Raw genomic sequence first — 16,146 nt, 5'->3', positions numbered from 1 at the left:
GGTGTGTATTTCTTTCAGCCCTTAGAAAATGGCAATTTAGTGAATTCCCTAATCCACCATATAAATACTGATTTCTTACCCTAAGGCCCAGGTTGCTCAAATGGTAGGACAATTCTTAACCCAGTCAGATAGGCTGAAAGTTACCCCTACTACATGGTATATCTCAGTGGGACCATCTGAATTCAAGGATCAGTTCAAAAGTGCTGGTGCTGCTGATTTTTTTAGTGTTTGTCTGCATTGTGGTCTGTTGTGCCCTGTGACTGTTTCCCCAGTCAGTGGTCCAAACAGCATCTGATACAGGTTGTTTCTACCTCATCTCCCTGACCTTTTGGTGCCATCTCTTACACAAGATGCTTAGCATGTCTGCTGATTTATTTGTTTACTGCTACAATTCTGATGAATTAGAGTTGCTAGAGAAACAGTGCTCAGAAATCCTTTTGGGCTTGATGTAGGTTTCCTGTGTTAGTAGAACTGTTCTGGATTTTATCTAGTGTATCTATGTTTCCTAAACAACCTTGTGTATTTATATGTTAACAAAGAAAGCTATCTGACAGAAAAATGTAGAAAATGAAGTATGGGAAACGTGGAGCATATGTTCATATTGATCGTTGAGCCAAAAGGAATGTTGTCCATATTGTCTATTGTGCTAGCATTTTATACAGCATATGTAATAGAATGCACATGTATATGATGAGTATTGAAGCACTGTCTTTTAAATGAGACCCAAAATCATCCTCCAGATTTTGCTAGTCTAATGAGGTGGTCATGACTGTGAGAGCATTGTTTTGCATGAATGTGTTAGTTTTCTGTGTAGCTGTCTTTGATATATCATGAGGGTTTTGGTCAGTTTCTTTCTAAGCTAGTTCTGATAACTATCAAATTTCCATAATCCGTGACAAAACTGGGTAGTACCTCTTTAACACAATTAGATAAAAACAGATGGGCTTGGAGGGTAGGAGGATGATGTTGATGAAATTGTTTGGTAAATGGAATGATCCATAATTTTATACTGTAATTGAACTATAATGTACAATTGTTTAAATTTACATGACAAAGTTAATCAAGTTAATCTGATTGGTTTTCTTTCCTTTTTTTCTTTTGTTTTGAGCTACCTCGTCATGCCATTTATGGGAACAGACTTGAGTAAGATAATGAAACATGAGAAATTAACTGAAGACCGAATCCAGTTCCTGGTATATCAGATGTTGAAAGGCTTAAAGGTTTGCCAGTTCTACTACTATTTTGATTTCACAGCCTTTTTTTCCTAGTAAACAGTTACGGAGAGCTATAAGTACTTGTAATTTAATAGCAGGATGAAATTTATCTCACTTAGTATAGTAAAAAATATGTATTTAATCTAAATCATTATAAGTGCTATAATTCCCATTTCATAAATGCAGGAACTAAAGTCAGGTAAACTAAAGCCAGGTTTGGGGGAAATTTGTTTAAGCTGGAGAAAATTCACCTCTAATCTGGACTTTGAATGTGGAGTTACAATTTCAGTTTTATAATTGGTTCCCTAGTCACAAAGCCATGTCTTAATAAGTGTTGTCTCAAGGACTGTGTAAGTGGAGTCGTCTGTTTAAGTTGCAGGTAACTGTCTGGGAAGAAGGTTTCCAGGAGGGGCATGCTATTCATCAGGGATGAAAAACATCATTTGTGCTAGCTTTACAGGCAAGCAATATGTGAACTGTAAATAATTAGCTTAGGTTGAGTGTAATGGAAAGGATGAATAATTAATTTAATTCCAGTGAAATGGCATAGAAATATAGTTTGGTCCTAGTGACATAAACTCTATGACAGAGGCCAGCAGAGCAGAATTTGCGGCCCCAAGGTTGACACTGAAGTGTGTTGGATCAGTAAATGTGGAAGACAAATGGAGCAACTGTGTATGGTTGACATACATGGGAGGAAAACAAGCAGAAATTTATGAGGACGTATTGGGCAGGTTCGTGGCAAGGTTTGTTTGTTAGTGAAGCCTGCAGGAGTGGCTTCTGTGAGAGGATACCAGGAACTGCCTCCATGTTGAACAAAGTTCCAGCTGGCTCCAAGGCAGACCCACTGCAGGCTAAAACTGAGCCCATCAGCAGTATTCATGGCATGTCTGTGGTAATAGATTTAAGGAGGGGTAAAAAAATGTTGTGAAGCGGCTGTGAGAGGGGAGTGAGAAAATGTGAAGCAGCGCTGCAGGCACCAGGGTCAGTGAGGACAGAGGGGGAGAAGATGCTACAGGTGCTGGAGTAGAGATTTCCCAGCAGGTCATGAGGACCATAGTGGCGCAGATTGATCCTCTGCAACCCATGAAGGAACATGACAGAGTAACTATTCACACAATAGCCATGGAGGACCCCATGCTGGGGCCCAGGGATGTGGCCTAAATGAAGCTGCATCCCACAGAAAGCCAGGCTAAAGCAGGCCCCTGGGAGGTTTTGTGGAAAGACCCGTGGCCCATGGGGGACCCACACTAGAGCAGTCCACTCCTGAAGGACTGCATCCTGTGTAAAGAATACATGCTGAAAGAGTTCATGAAGGACCATGTCCTGTGGCAGGGACATAAAAATAAAAGCAGTTACATGGCAACCAGCTACCAGCAGGAATTCTGAGATAGTAACTGTGATAGATCTTCTGTAAGAAGTGGTTTACCTGAATAGTTTCTTACCCCATGTTTTTGAGAGTACAACTGTACTTACTTCAAAATTACCAGCAGAAAATAAAATATTATTCAGCTACTAGGCTGTTTTGTCACTTCTAACTACACAGCAAACTCTGGAGAATAGTCTTTACTGTATCTCTTCCATTAAATTTTGGATTCTCATCCAACCATTTCAGCCTGTACCTAGCTGGACATATTTTTAAGAAATAGGAATGGTCCAGTGTTTGAGGCACATTCTTGCAGCCTTCAAATCTTGTAGATTTCCTGTGCTGGGAAATGTGTTAAGCTGAAAGCAGTGTTGCTAGCATGCAGACAAAAAAGAAAATGAGTCAGTAATTTGTTTATTCTTTTATAGATATCATCAGTAAATTAGCTGTTTAAGAAAGGGTTAGCCGAGTTTTGCATGAAAATCTTGTACTTTTTAAGGTCTGCTGTTATCTGGGTTAAAGACAACCCATCTGTGTTTACTTGAATTGCTTTTTTGGCGGGGCATGGGCAACAAACATACACTTCAGCTGGCATTCAGTAGAGGCATTATAAGGGAAAAATGCTTGCAGCACCTGGGAAAGGGGAATATGCCATTGTAGATCTTTGTGGTAAAACTCATCTTCTCAAGCTTAGCCTCTTATTTGTATGATGACCTTGTTGTTAACCTTTCAACTTTGATGGAGTCTATTCTGAGGGGGTTCTTTTTGTGTTAAAGATGTAACCTGCAATATGCATTTGTCCTTTGCAGAGTGTATAAGAACTTTATGGTATCTGTATTTATGTCTGGTCAAAGGCAAGAAGGCTGTTCATCATTTTTGTCACATTGCACATTCTACTGTAACAACCTGTTTACATGTGACAGTTAAACGCATGTAGGAAAAACTCTGCATGACTGATGTACTGTGAAGGGATAAGGGAGATTTTTGCTAAGCCCCCAGTTGTTTCACACAGGCTTCATGTCTACATTCTGTCTGTAGGCTGTTTCTGGACTGATTGTATACAATGGGCTCAACAGCCTTGCTTTTAAAAAACCTGTATGAATTGAGGTCAAGACTGAGTTCATGAGGATTTGTATCAATTCTTCAGGCTTTGCTCTGCAAGTCTGTACAGTTTTTTGTCAGTTCTTAACATTTACTGTCTTTTTTCTACAGAGAATGAAATATTCATTTTCTTTCTTTGGTGAGCCTTGTAATTTATCAGAATTCAATGTGATGTGCCACCCCTTAAAAACAATGATGTGGCTCTCCTTTGTCTGTTTCCTAGTCGAGCCTTAGTCTGGCATTAAATTTTACTTAAGTGTGAGGTTGCATCTTGGAAGGGCTTTCATAATTTCTTTTTTTGTTCTTGTTTGACAAAAAAGCTGTGTATTGTCTAAGAGTACAGAAGGCAAGCTAAACATAAATGTCTGTATATGTACGTGGAAAGAGACTGGAGCTTTCAGTCTTGGGTCCCTGTTCTGCAGGAATGCCAGCTGGGCTCTTGTTCATAGAGGTCTGGGGGATGTGGCTGTCAGTCCTGTCTCTTTATTCATAGCGCTTGAGAAGGGGCAGACAGCTCTTGAGCCATACAAACACCTGTTCAAGCTTCTTTTGCCATAGTTATGGTAAGATGTACCTACTCTAGTTCTCTCATTTTCTCATCTGTATTTACTGTCTTTTGTTCACGTTTATGCTGGATTTTTTTCTGCTTCTCTGCTTTCCCTTCCCCCTCTGACTCATTTCCTCTTCAGTTTTTACTTCCTTGCCAAGATGCTTTTCATTTTCATTTTGCATGTTGCCTAAAACACATTCTCCTCAGTCTTTGCTAATTCCCTTTTGATTAGCTTTTTATTTTGTGTAGAGATTACATATAAAGAAAAGAATGCTTAAAATTTAGATGATTGTTGGATGACTTCCTAGCATGATCTGAAGCTTACATTCCAGGATTTATGTGTGCTACCAGAAATTGTCTTTCAGATAATGTACAGATAGCTCCTGTGCTCCAAGGCACTTCAGTTGTATTAACTGGGTTCTTGAATCAAATATGGTTCAGGTGAAGTGGTGAAAACACTGTGAAGGATATGCCTACTCTGTTATGAATTGTTTTGCCATCTTGAGAGTGACGAATCTGTCAATAGATGGATAATTTAATGAGTAGAACAAGTAAGAACAGGATCCCATTTCAGAAGGCTATTGAACAGAAATGGAAAACTTTCTCAATGAAGACTGGCATAGTTCCAGTGTTGCTACCTGCCAGGAGATTATGAAATAAAGTTAAAAAAAATACTGCTGTTGTTAAAGGAACACTGCAGTGCAGCCCCAGTACTTCATCTTACAGAAAGGCTGGTGTGTGCATTACCATCAGGAATAACTGTTGTTTCACAGTCTCAGCAGTGTTATGTTAAGAGGAGCATTAAGAAAACATAGAGCTTTCCCCAAAGTGTTAACATGATTTTGGTGCTGTGAGCGCTCATAAAACCTTCAGTGGGGTGAGAATGCCAGCAAAACCATACTCTTGTCCCCAAACAGGTGAGATTTACTTAAAATGAAACTGTGAAGGGTGCAGACCTTTTAATTCCTGTTTCTACATTCCACATTCTGAAGTGCCAAATGACTGGGTCTGCCAGCTATTTCTTTTCTGTGTACAGTCTTAGCAGCAAAAACTGGCTATAGAATATTTTAAGCATCTGTTCTGAAAAATCAAGAGGCTTCAGTTAGAAGATACTGCAATAATTTAGAATGCAAGTAGATACTGTGATATCCTTGATCAAGATAGCTGTGATAGAGGACATATTCTTCTAAATTTATTGGAAGTTTAGCTATTTACAGTTACATTTCTGGCTTGGGTTTGTTTTTTTTTCCTAAAGTACATGTGGTCTTCACATAAAATTGACAAACTTCCTCCTCCCATCCCAATTCACTTCATGCACATCCATGACAGAGCATTTTCTAGTTTTTTGTTTGCTGTAATGGTTTTACAGCCAACATTCTGTGAAGCAGCCATGTGCCCTCAATGTCTTGTGTCAGCCCCAGGAAATCCTGTGCAGGGCTTTGGTATTTCCTACGGGTGATGTTAAACCTTTCCCAATCTGCAAGTAAGCTGCAGCGGGATCTACTGCAGATGCCAAGACAGGCCTGGGCTCTGGCACAGCAGTCAGTAGTGTGACTGTGCAGCAGCAGGGCTCTACCACAGCCTGGGCTGGACTGGTCAAGTTGTAGGCACAGGGTTAAAGGAATTGAGGGCTTTTTCTCCCCTCTCTCTTTTCAGAACCTTTGAGACCACATCTGGTGTGGCCAGTCAGGTGTAAGAAAGAACTGTCAGAGAATTTTTCAGTCACTGCTTTAGAAACTTGGCACCTTAAATGTAGATCTTGTGCTGCATAGGTTGTGTGGGTTTTGTTTTAAGCTCAGAAATCTAAGTCTGAAAGGCACATTGGTTCTGTCTGAAAAAGTTGGCTTTTGTTCTGTAGCTTTGCTTTCTTTGTCTTGGAGCTTCTCATCAGTTGGATTATGAGGACCCCTTTGCAGAGGGATGGTTGCGTATGTGAGGTTAATGGTGTATCCTGGGGGCTGCTGGGGAAGATGGTCATTGCTGTGGCTGATTTGCAATTATCCTGCAAAGCTCCTTTCTACTGTGCATTTCTCTGACCTTATGCTGACTATTTCTGGTTGGTCTTCTCTGGCTCTGCCAGCTAGTTCCCAGTGACTCTGTTGCCACTTGTCCTATTCTTCAGGATGGGATAAAATGAGTACTTCAGGTGAAGCTGGAGGATTTGCATTTTATTCATCTTTTCTCAAGTGTTTTTGTTTAAAAGCTTTATTGTTCTCATGTTTCTTAGCATCACTAGTATGGTCTGTGGGAGTTTCAGATCAGTTCCCCACACCTGAAGGGACTGGCACATCCCAGGCTGCTCTTAGAAACCATGTCCTCAGTTCAGAACAACTTTCTGCATTTCGATCCTTGCAAGACATGCATAGATCTGAACTAGTTACTGGAAGTTCCCTTTTGACTGTGGTGAAAATAGTCTCTCCTAGGGTTTCATTCATTCAGCTGGTGAGAGAAACTGCATACCTCAGTGGGGAGCATTTGGTGAGTCATGGGTCCAAACATCTGTATTTTATCAGGTGTCATCCCAAAAGAACTAGTCCTGGGTGTTCAGTTTGTTGGTTTGGCTTTTTTGAGCCCTTAAATAGGTCACTGAATGGGTGATGTAAATATTCAAATAAAGAGAATGTCTTTGAACTTGACTTTCCATTGAGGAAATACTGAAGCATTTAGCAAGAATTGTCAGATAAGACCTTGACTGGTCTTCATCCCAGTGTTAATGGTCTCTTGAAAGCCAGTGCTGCTGAAGCATATGAATCTAAACTATGATGGCACACCAGAGACACCTATTGCAGGAGAGCATTTCTGATACATAAAATAGCATGTTTCATTCTGATAAATAAATATTGTACTCAAACTGATTTAGTGGTTTCTCATTATTAGGGGAGGGAAAGGACAAAATACCAGTATAATTATCTACATTAAAACCATAGCTAAAGGGATCTTCTGTGCAATAAATAAACATTTTCTAATTTCAGTTTACTTTAGCACTGTGAAAAACTATTTTTCTTCTACCCCAAGCAACTTTTAAATTCAGAACCTCAACTGAAAAATACTTTCTCTTTTTACAGTATATCCACTCATCGGGCATAATTCACAGGGTAAGTGGAAAAACATGAAAGATATTTATATTTTGTTAATATGAGTGATGTTTGTGTTAAAGCATACTTATAAATATGCCTGAAATTCTGTTCATAGGTTTTCTCAGTTGGTGCCTTTGATTTCTTCTTCAATGGGAGCAAAAATTGGCATGGCTATGTCAGTGTAAGCTGTCCACTCAAGTTGCACTGAATACAGCTTATATTTGGAGTTCCTAGTTTTCTTTGTAAGGTTGAGTTTAAGTCTCCACAAGAACAAATAGTGTCTAAATTGAGATGGATAAGAGTTTTTTCTGGGGTTTTTGTTGTTGTTTAAGGATTTTTTGTTTGTTTCGTTTTTTTTAATGAAGATTAAACTTTTAAAAACAGTGTTTTTCTTTAAACCTTATATTGGTGTTCAGAGTTTTGGAGGAACAATAGAAACGGAAAAAAATTGTCCAAAATTATAGACACTTAAGAACTTAATTTTTTTTCTGAGAGAAATTAAGCATTTGTTTCTTTTTGATTCCCTTCTCTGTATAAAGTTCACTTAAAATCACTTCTGCACTGTGAAGAAAGAGTTCTGAATGATGCCTTTGTGGTACTAAGCAGCATATCCCCCAAAACTCATTAGAACAGTAGAAATTGTCCTTTTTTAATAAAATATCAGGAGAACCATAGAAAATGTACGTTGTATAGTAGATTTAAGCTGGACATGGCAACTACACAAACTGACAAAATAATATAAGATGTTTTTATTTTTGCAGCTGCTGGGATTATGGTCTAAACTTACCATTGCTTAGATTTCTTCTAAGGTCTCTCTTGATGACCCTTAAGCTTCTTGGTTACATTATGGCTTTTTGCACCAAATTGTTTCTCCCCAAGGCTCCTCTGATCTTAAAAAAACTCTGTATATAACAGGTGGATCCCTGTTACAAAGTTCAGAAAGAAGGTACTTCTAAAGATCTTGTGCTAAAGTGTATCAAACAAAGGTTTGAAAAACGTGAAGGAAAATGTATTTCTAATTATGTATGTCTGAGTCACTAATATTGCAATATCATCTTAGTCTTTGCCAATACTCTTCCCTTTGCTAAACTTTACAGCTGTGAAAGATCATTAGAAATCTCTAAGGTGGCTTAAGAAACTTAAGGAAATATCTTTTTCATTTTGCAGTTGTATTGATTTTCATAGGAAATTGATTTTCCACAGAAGAAAGCGTAGGGTTTTATATAAAATCTTGTTTGATTCCTTCAGTACTCCTTCTAAGTCTGTCAGAGTAAGCAACCTTTATAATGCCTATTTTGATATGCAACACGTACAGTCCAGAACTATATATGTGAATTGTTAACCTTGTGGTGTTAGTATTAAATTCAACAAATTTATGTCCAAACCCCTGTCATAGAAAAATGAGTGAATTCCTTCACTGGCAAGTACTTTCCTGACTTCTAGCAGAAAAAAAAAAAAAAAATTATTTTTCTTGGGGGGAAAATATACTGGAAAAAAGCCAAATATATGCAAGTTTGCATCCTTGATTGTGTTATTTATTATGACATCATTTTACCTGTTGCTGTTCAAAATAGTTACATAAAAACTATCAAACTAGAAAGAAAGACAGAAAGACAGCAGAAAAGTGTATTTTTTTGTCTTGCAGTAAAATAATAAAAAAAACCCCATTCATTTAAAATCTGATTACAGGATCTAAAGCCTGGAAACTTGGCAGTAAATGAAGACTGTGAATTGAAGGTAAGGTATGTTTGTTTGAGAAAGCAGATGGGTTAGAAGACAGAAGACAACAGGTGCAGCAGCTGTGGACATGCTTTGCTGGCTGGTTTCAGTGTTGGGCCAGGCTTTTTGCCCTTGAATCACAATTGGCCTGTATGTCCTCATAAAACAACACAGAATTTGAATGGGGTTTTTTGTGTCCTGATGTGTAAGGACACATCAGATCTTATGGCCAAGGTTTCATCTGTAAAAGAGACCTAAGAGTTTATGGGAGTGATTCAGTTATGTGCGAATTTCAGCTTTGAATAAATAGAAAAAGTCAAATTCTATAAGCTGGGAGATGCAGGAGATCAAAGGTTATGAAGGACACCCTAAATTGAATAAAATAAAAGGTGATGCAAAGCACTACAAAAGTGTTTTTTAGCATGCAACATGCAAACTATATACTTGAATGTAGCCATTGTAATACAAATTTTGATCTTTGGATACTGACCTGAATGTTCCAGGGTCCTGTGATTTTAGTGTTTTCCTATGTAACACAAAAAGCCATTGACTTTTCCTGGCTTGTAGGTGGACAAATGGTGAGTGGATCCCAGGGTGATGGGAAAAGATAAGAGAGTCTAGAAAAAACAGTTCTATATGGTTGTCTTCCCCCACACCACCAGCTGTACAATTATATTTTGAGATGCAGGCCAGGTGTCTCCTGATCTGTATCTACTTAACACATTGGGGTTTTTTTGCACACTCTCAAAGTCAGTTTATGCAGGCACAGGATCACGTTGCCAGGGATAGTGCAACCATTTCCCCCATGTCTGTGCAGTCAGCAGCTTCCCTTGCAGCAGCTCCAGATGATGAGACTGTAAGCAAGTTGGAACAATTCCTTGAATGGGTAATTAATTAACTATAATTTTTTTCACAATGAGCTTTCTGATGCTCATTTTTCCCTCATCTGATGCTCTCAACTCCTACGTAAGTATCAGAAAAGTGACAGTAAAGGGTGTATGAGGAGAAGTCACCGCCCTTTCTGTAGTCTTAAAGTTACTTTCGTTAGTTACTGAAGCAATTTAGGAAAATAAAGTTTGCTGAGTCAAGGGAGACCTACCCTTGAGGAGCTGGGGGAAATTGGGTCATTCTTTCATAATTCACAAATTATAAAAAGGATTTTGAAATGTGTTCTGAAAATTGCTGTGGAAGTTCCAGCTGAAAAGTTGAAGTTGTGTGAGACATATAAAATTTTTATATGAAGATAGTTGTTGAAATGGTACCATGTTAATATTAAGTACAAACAGGATACACTTGTTCTTGAGCTTAATGAAATGTAAATGAAAATAAGTAATGAAGTTAAAGCATAATACACAAGAATTCTTTCTGCCATTTTCTACTTCTACAGATCTACAAAACCAAATTATATTTTTGTTTTCAACTCTATGTGTCAGAAGCCTTGGTAGATAAAATGCCTAAAATAATGTGACAGAACAGACTGTATCACTTCTGGCTTTGACCTGTTACATTTTTTTTTTTTCTTCCGCTCTTCCTGCTGTCTTACTGGGAAAATAGATTGTGTACTGAATATGTACAATAAAAGCCATAAAGGTGTACTTTGCCACTACAAAAATTTTGAGTCTAGTAAATCTTCAATACCCAAAGGATCAGCTACAATCAAGTGCATTTAATTGGTATGAATAAAAAAAATGTCTCCCTTGCATTCTATTCCTGTTTTTAAATTGATTGGTAATCAGCAGTTATAGGGAAAACATGGAAATTATATTTGCAGTATGGCAGTAAAGATAAGCCATAATATTTTGTAGTCTTGATTTGTGAATGAAAATATAATTTTCCTTTTTGTTAAGGCATCATTTTTGCCAGGGAATGATGAAACTATCCTGAAGTGCTTTAGAATGCTTAATTGCAGAGTGCATTACAAAACCATGAGTCTTGGTATAGGAATGCTCAGGTGTCCCTATTAAAACCCCTGCCCTATCAATAAACATATGAAGCTGGATTCACATGACAAACTGGCTGTTCATGCAAAGCTTCATATTTAGTTGTCTGTGTGTGACCATGATTTATCTTCAATAGAACCCACACGTCCCATTTCTTGATAGAAGCATGAACTTTCCAATAAATACAAACTGATTGTCGTTCCAGGAATGGAATTTTCTCGCTGTTCTCTGCATCTTTTGATAGTCCATACAGGTGGGCCTTCTTAAGGCAAATTTTATAGAAGTTGACAAAAGGCTATAACATTAATTTTTAATCTTGCTGCTGTACACATTGCTATATCTAGACAGAAATATCTAGATAATCTAGAGAATCTTAGCAATACACTGAGTTGTGCATAGCGCTTCAAAAAAATTGCGTGGATCTTGCATTTCATACAAAAGGTTTTTCTGTAGTTGATGCTGGAGGTTGGAGAAGACTTGATGGGACTAAATGATGGTAAATCCCTACTCTTGCTCCCAGTTTTCAGTGTGACCTAGTGAAAGTCTTGTAGTTATTTCTACTTTATGAGTTACTCATAAAGTAGAAATAACAATACCTTCTTAATTCAGAGTATTGTTGGAACACACTCTTGAATAGTTGTGCCGTCTGGGATGTGAGAGCAATGGACACTGTCTGAAGTGGGTGCTGTTCTTTTAGCTGTAACTTGATACAATGGTGATTCTGTGGTCAGGAATTTTTTTGCATTAAATGTGTAAAAGTAAGTATTTTTAATTAAAAAGTGAATAATTTATTATTTTCTTTACTGGTCTTACAGCTTTTGATGGTGCAGTAGAAGTATGTGACTGGAAAAGATGTTATTCAATTATCTGTGCTACCTCTGTCTTGATTTTTAAAATGAGAACAAGACATTTCAATGAGAAAAAATACAAAAATAAACTAATCTCTGCAGCTTGCTCCAGTTTTGTTTTTTTTCCCTACAGTTGTAAAGAACTGGATGAACTAGATAACAAGCTGTCTGACCTGAATGTGCCTTGTGCTTCCACTACAGATCCTGGATTTTGGATTGGCAAGACATACAGACAGTGAGATGACCGGCTATGTGGTTACAAGGTGGTATAGAGCCCCAGAGGTCATACTTAACTGGATGCATTATACTCAGACAGGTCAGTGTTCCTTCAGAAGTATCTTAACAGAGCTAAAGCATTCACTGAATCAGATGATACAGTGCACCAAGACTTTGTTCCTGAAATTAATAAGAAATTGGAGGTAGAAATGACAATATAATTATGCAACACTTCCTTGTAGATAAATTGCAGGTAATCATGTGGTGGTGAGTTTGGGGTTCTTTTTATATATATTTTCTGAGAGTTTTCAGAGTAAAAAATACTCTGAGAGTATTTTTTTCTAATCGCCAAGGAGATTAGAAAAAAAATATTTTAATTATACAGACATGACAGTCAGGTCTCTGTTCTTGTGTTTCTGTAAAGGTGTGCTGATTTTAATTTGAACAGGCAGGGGAAAATGGCAAATGGAGGGAATTCAAATAACACTAAGATAACCACATAAGTTTTTGAAAGCATTGAAAATTTACTTCCTATGAGCTTGTTACTGAGAAACTCATTCTGCATATCACGAGATCATCTCCAGTTTGCTCATTAAAAAGTCTGTTGGTTTTACCTATGTTGTTCATCATACTTGGCAAGGTACACATTTATTTTATAACAGGCTATAAAGGTAATTTTTATATTTATTTAAAATATGTTTTAAATTAAACTTTACGCACACTTAGACAAGTTAATGTGCCTCTTGGTCTTTTTCTCAGTTGACATCTGGTCTGTGGGCTGTATAATGGCTGAGATGATTACAGGGAGACCTCTGTTCAAGGGAAATGATCGTATCCTTCAGTGAATTTATGATACTGATGCGAGAAAATTGAGAGGTTATGTGATACAGTAAGTCTGTTCAAAAACTGATGAGTATAAATCAAAATTAATAGTAAAATTGCTTGCAGCTTTCTTGTTAAATCATTATTTCATATCTGTGCCACTTTTTGCACACCTGCCAATTAAAACTTGTATTAGTGATTTTTTTCGGTAGAGGTGATCTTCGAATTACACCTCAAATCATCAAGTAAAAGGCTTTGTGATAGTAGAAAAGCCTTCTTTTTTTCCTAGTATGTGCAATATATGTGTTGATGGTTTAGATACTCTAATACTTTTGGACTGATTTTTGTCCAAACAATGCAGAACAGGTCTGATAATACTAGAAAACTTTGTGGATGATTCAATTATGTGTTCCCAAATTATAGGATATTTTCTTTGCCTTTTCTAAGAAAAATTGAGAACTTTCATCTTCTATAAATCTTCTGTTCAGACATTAAATTAAGATTTTTACATTATTCTCCAACAGCAAAGAAATGCATTACTTTTGCAGGATGCTTAGTTTCCTAATAGTGAAAGAATTTGTTCCTTATTTCTGGTATTCAGATCTGGACCAACTCACAGAAATAATGAAAGTAACAGGTACACCAACTCAAGATTTTGTTCAAAAATTGCACAGTCAAGATGTGAGTATTCTGATTTGTCAGTTGATTTTCCATGTCCTAATTTTCCTTTAAGGCATACTCAGTTCTTTGACAGGCTGAGATAATGTGTATTGACTACTGAAATGGCCCCGATGGTCTTTCTCTGTCTTGATATGATTTGTGCACCCACAATAGCTATTGGAGATGGGGGCTAGAATGACAGAAAATTAGCAGAACATTAAATATTTCAGGATTCCAGTGTATACCATATAAACAGCTGAGCTGATACATGGAAACTTTTATTGTAAAGGTACTGAAAACGGGAAGATATTCAGAAAACTCAGTTGTTTGCAAATGTCTCTTTCCTCTCCTAGTGTTGATGTCGTCGTAGAATCCTGAGGCCCTTACTATAAAGAACCTAAATTTATTCATTAGACTAACTGTACAGTTTAAATATAAAGAAATCACTATATAAAGTTCACTTTTAGAGATTGCTGTAAATTCACTATGATGCTATTTCAAATAATTCATACATATTTATTTGAATAAATATATTAAATACAGAGCACTAGTAATTAAAGCTTTGCATTATAATTTCTAAATTGTAGTTTTAAAGCTTGATTAAAAAAAGATTCCATTCAGGAAGGAGGTTAATATCAACAGAAAAAATGCATTTTTACAATGTGCTGTCAAAATATTGTTGAGAAAAATACTAAGCATATAGTTAATGTTATCACATTACAAAGGTTGCAAAGATCTAATTTAATACCCATGTTTCTTTTAAGGCAAAAAACTATATCAAAAGCCTCCCAAAAGTCCAGAAGAAAGATTTTGCATCCATCTTGAAGTATGCAAATCCTTTGGGTAAGGCTGTTTGTGTGGATGTGTACAGCTTGTTCTTGTGCTTCCACTGGAAGCAGCTGCAGTATCAGTCATGACAGGTGATGTGATGGTTCTTGGGCTGTTCTGTCTCTTGATTTCCATAATTCATAAGTTTGGTTGTAGCAGCTGAACTTTGCTGAGTTTAAACCCTGCCAGAAATCAGTTGTTTCTTAGAAGCATGAAAAAAATTAGTGTTTTAGGTTTCTGTCTAGCACCTACTTATTGGGTTTACAGTTTTCTCAAGAGCCCTGGTAGATTAGGTATATGTAATAAAATTCTCTCTGTACTGTATTTGAACTGTAATTCTGAAAGCCCAATCTGATCTGCAGTTGAAATACAAGAAAATGGAAAGCTGACATTTTAGTAATGGAATTAATACGTCCTGAGAAACATCTGTGCATTCCTGAGAAACACTGGCTTGGATTCCGTAGATATTAACAGCCAGAAGAGCATACCTAGTGTGCATAATTGTGACATGACCTGAGGCAGCCAGAGCTATGAAGTTACTCTCCCTAAGCTTTATAAATTCCCCAAGGACCTAAACACTAACAAAGCCAATTTTATTAGAATATTAATTAGGATAATTGAATTTTCTCAATTTAAGAAGCTAAAATTTTAGGTTCAGATACAGTACGAATAAATCTGATTGATGAACAGCTCTTAACCTTACTGCATGGTTAACTGATGGGTAGCTACAGCAAGCTATGCTTTCCATTTAGTTTTTAGGATGTCTGTTCTTACTATTTCTGTGGCCATCTGGCTGCTTCTGGTCTGGAATAGGAGTTTTAAGAGAATATACAACATGGAAAGCAGGAGTTGAAGCATCCTGTCCCACACTTCTGTCTCTACTTCCCTTCAGCTGCTCCAAACCCAAGAACATCCTTTTGGGATAGAAAAACAGAAAATAAATCATTCATCATACCTGTTCACACTTGTCCACCTTGACAGTAGCAGTGGACCGAATCCAAAATCCACAGAAGGGGAACATGCAAAATTTTAATGGGTTGTTTTGGCTGAGGTCAAAACCACATAGCAGATAAGGTTAGCTCTGAGATTCTGACTTGTCTCTGTGAACTTCAGCGTGTACTTGGTTTGGATTTGGTGACAGAGCACAGTTCTCATTCGGTGTTCACCTGTTCATTCAGCTGCTGTCAGGCGGTTATGTACCTTAGAAGCACAATGAGTGGCAGTGATTAAAGACACCTGGGAAAGCCCCAGGCACAGTGGTCCTGGAGCCAGAAGCTGTGAAGTCATTAGCTGGGATGTTTTTTGTATTGCATACAGAAGCAAGGGAGCACCTCTGCATTGCATCAGGCTTTGTACACTTGACAGCTTGCTCACAGTAGTCATGGAAAGAGGCCCCACTGGCTATAGATGGACACCCAATGATTCTGTTCTATTACTCCATGTATTTATTTGAAATACCTCCAGGGCAGTATTACTGTGTACAAGTGGAATTGGGTGTGTGACTTGAATACACTGTTGGTTTTCTGTGCAATAGCTGTAAACCTCTTGGAGAAGATGCTAGTGCTGGATGCAGAGAAGCGAGTCACGGCAGCTGAGGCTTTGATGCATCCTTATTTTGAACCAGTTCACGATCCTGAGGAAGAAATTGAAGCTGAGAAATACGACGACACATTTGATAACATGGATCTTCCACTGGATGAGTGGAAACGTGAGTTTAATTTTTTTTATGTTTTCAAAAATAACCAGTTTGAAAGGCCATGCGGAAATAAAAACGTTTCCCTTTACAAATTAACTCCTGCTTTTGA

At 37.5% G+C, this 16,146-nt stretch overlaps 1 protein-coding gene across 4 annotated transcripts in view; it reads left to right on the top strand.

Annotated features, from left to right (window-relative positions):
* MAPK12 (mitogen-activated protein kinase 12) overlaps positions 1 to 16,146 on the top strand; it is a 33,664-nt gene that overhangs the window by 14,243 nt on the left and 3,275 nt on the right. For 2 of the 4 annotated variants that reach the window (XM_086886935.1, XM_086886936.1), the window contains exons 4-12: positions 1,109 to 1,220; positions 7,297 to 7,326; positions 7,424 to 7,489; positions 8,998 to 9,045; positions 12,017 to 12,131; positions 12,791 to 12,862; positions 13,455 to 13,534; positions 14,278 to 14,356; positions 15,876 to 16,049. In XM_086886935.1, coding sequence (XP_086743061.1) covers positions 1,109 to 1,220; positions 7,297 to 7,326; positions 7,424 to 7,489; positions 8,998 to 9,045; positions 12,017 to 12,131; positions 12,791 to 12,862; positions 13,455 to 13,534; positions 14,278 to 14,356; positions 15,876 to 16,049 — 776 coding nt within the window. The remainder of the gene's footprint in view (positions 1 to 1,108; positions 1,221 to 7,296; positions 7,327 to 7,423; positions 7,490 to 8,997; positions 9,046 to 12,016; positions 12,132 to 12,790; positions 12,863 to 13,454; positions 13,535 to 14,277; positions 14,357 to 15,875; positions 16,050 to 16,146) is intronic. The other 2 variants (XM_086886934.1, XM_086886933.1) reach the window with 1 other exon arrangement.

The sequence above is a fragment of the Cyanistes caeruleus genome, chromosome 4 (assembly GCF_971803275.1).
Source record: "Cyanistes caeruleus chromosome 4, bCyaCae1.hap1.1, whole genome shotgun sequence".
NCBI lineage: Eukaryota > Metazoa > Chordata > Aves > Passeriformes > Paridae > Cyanistes > Cyanistes caeruleus.
This window is presented reverse-complemented; position numbering and strand designations above follow the sequence as displayed.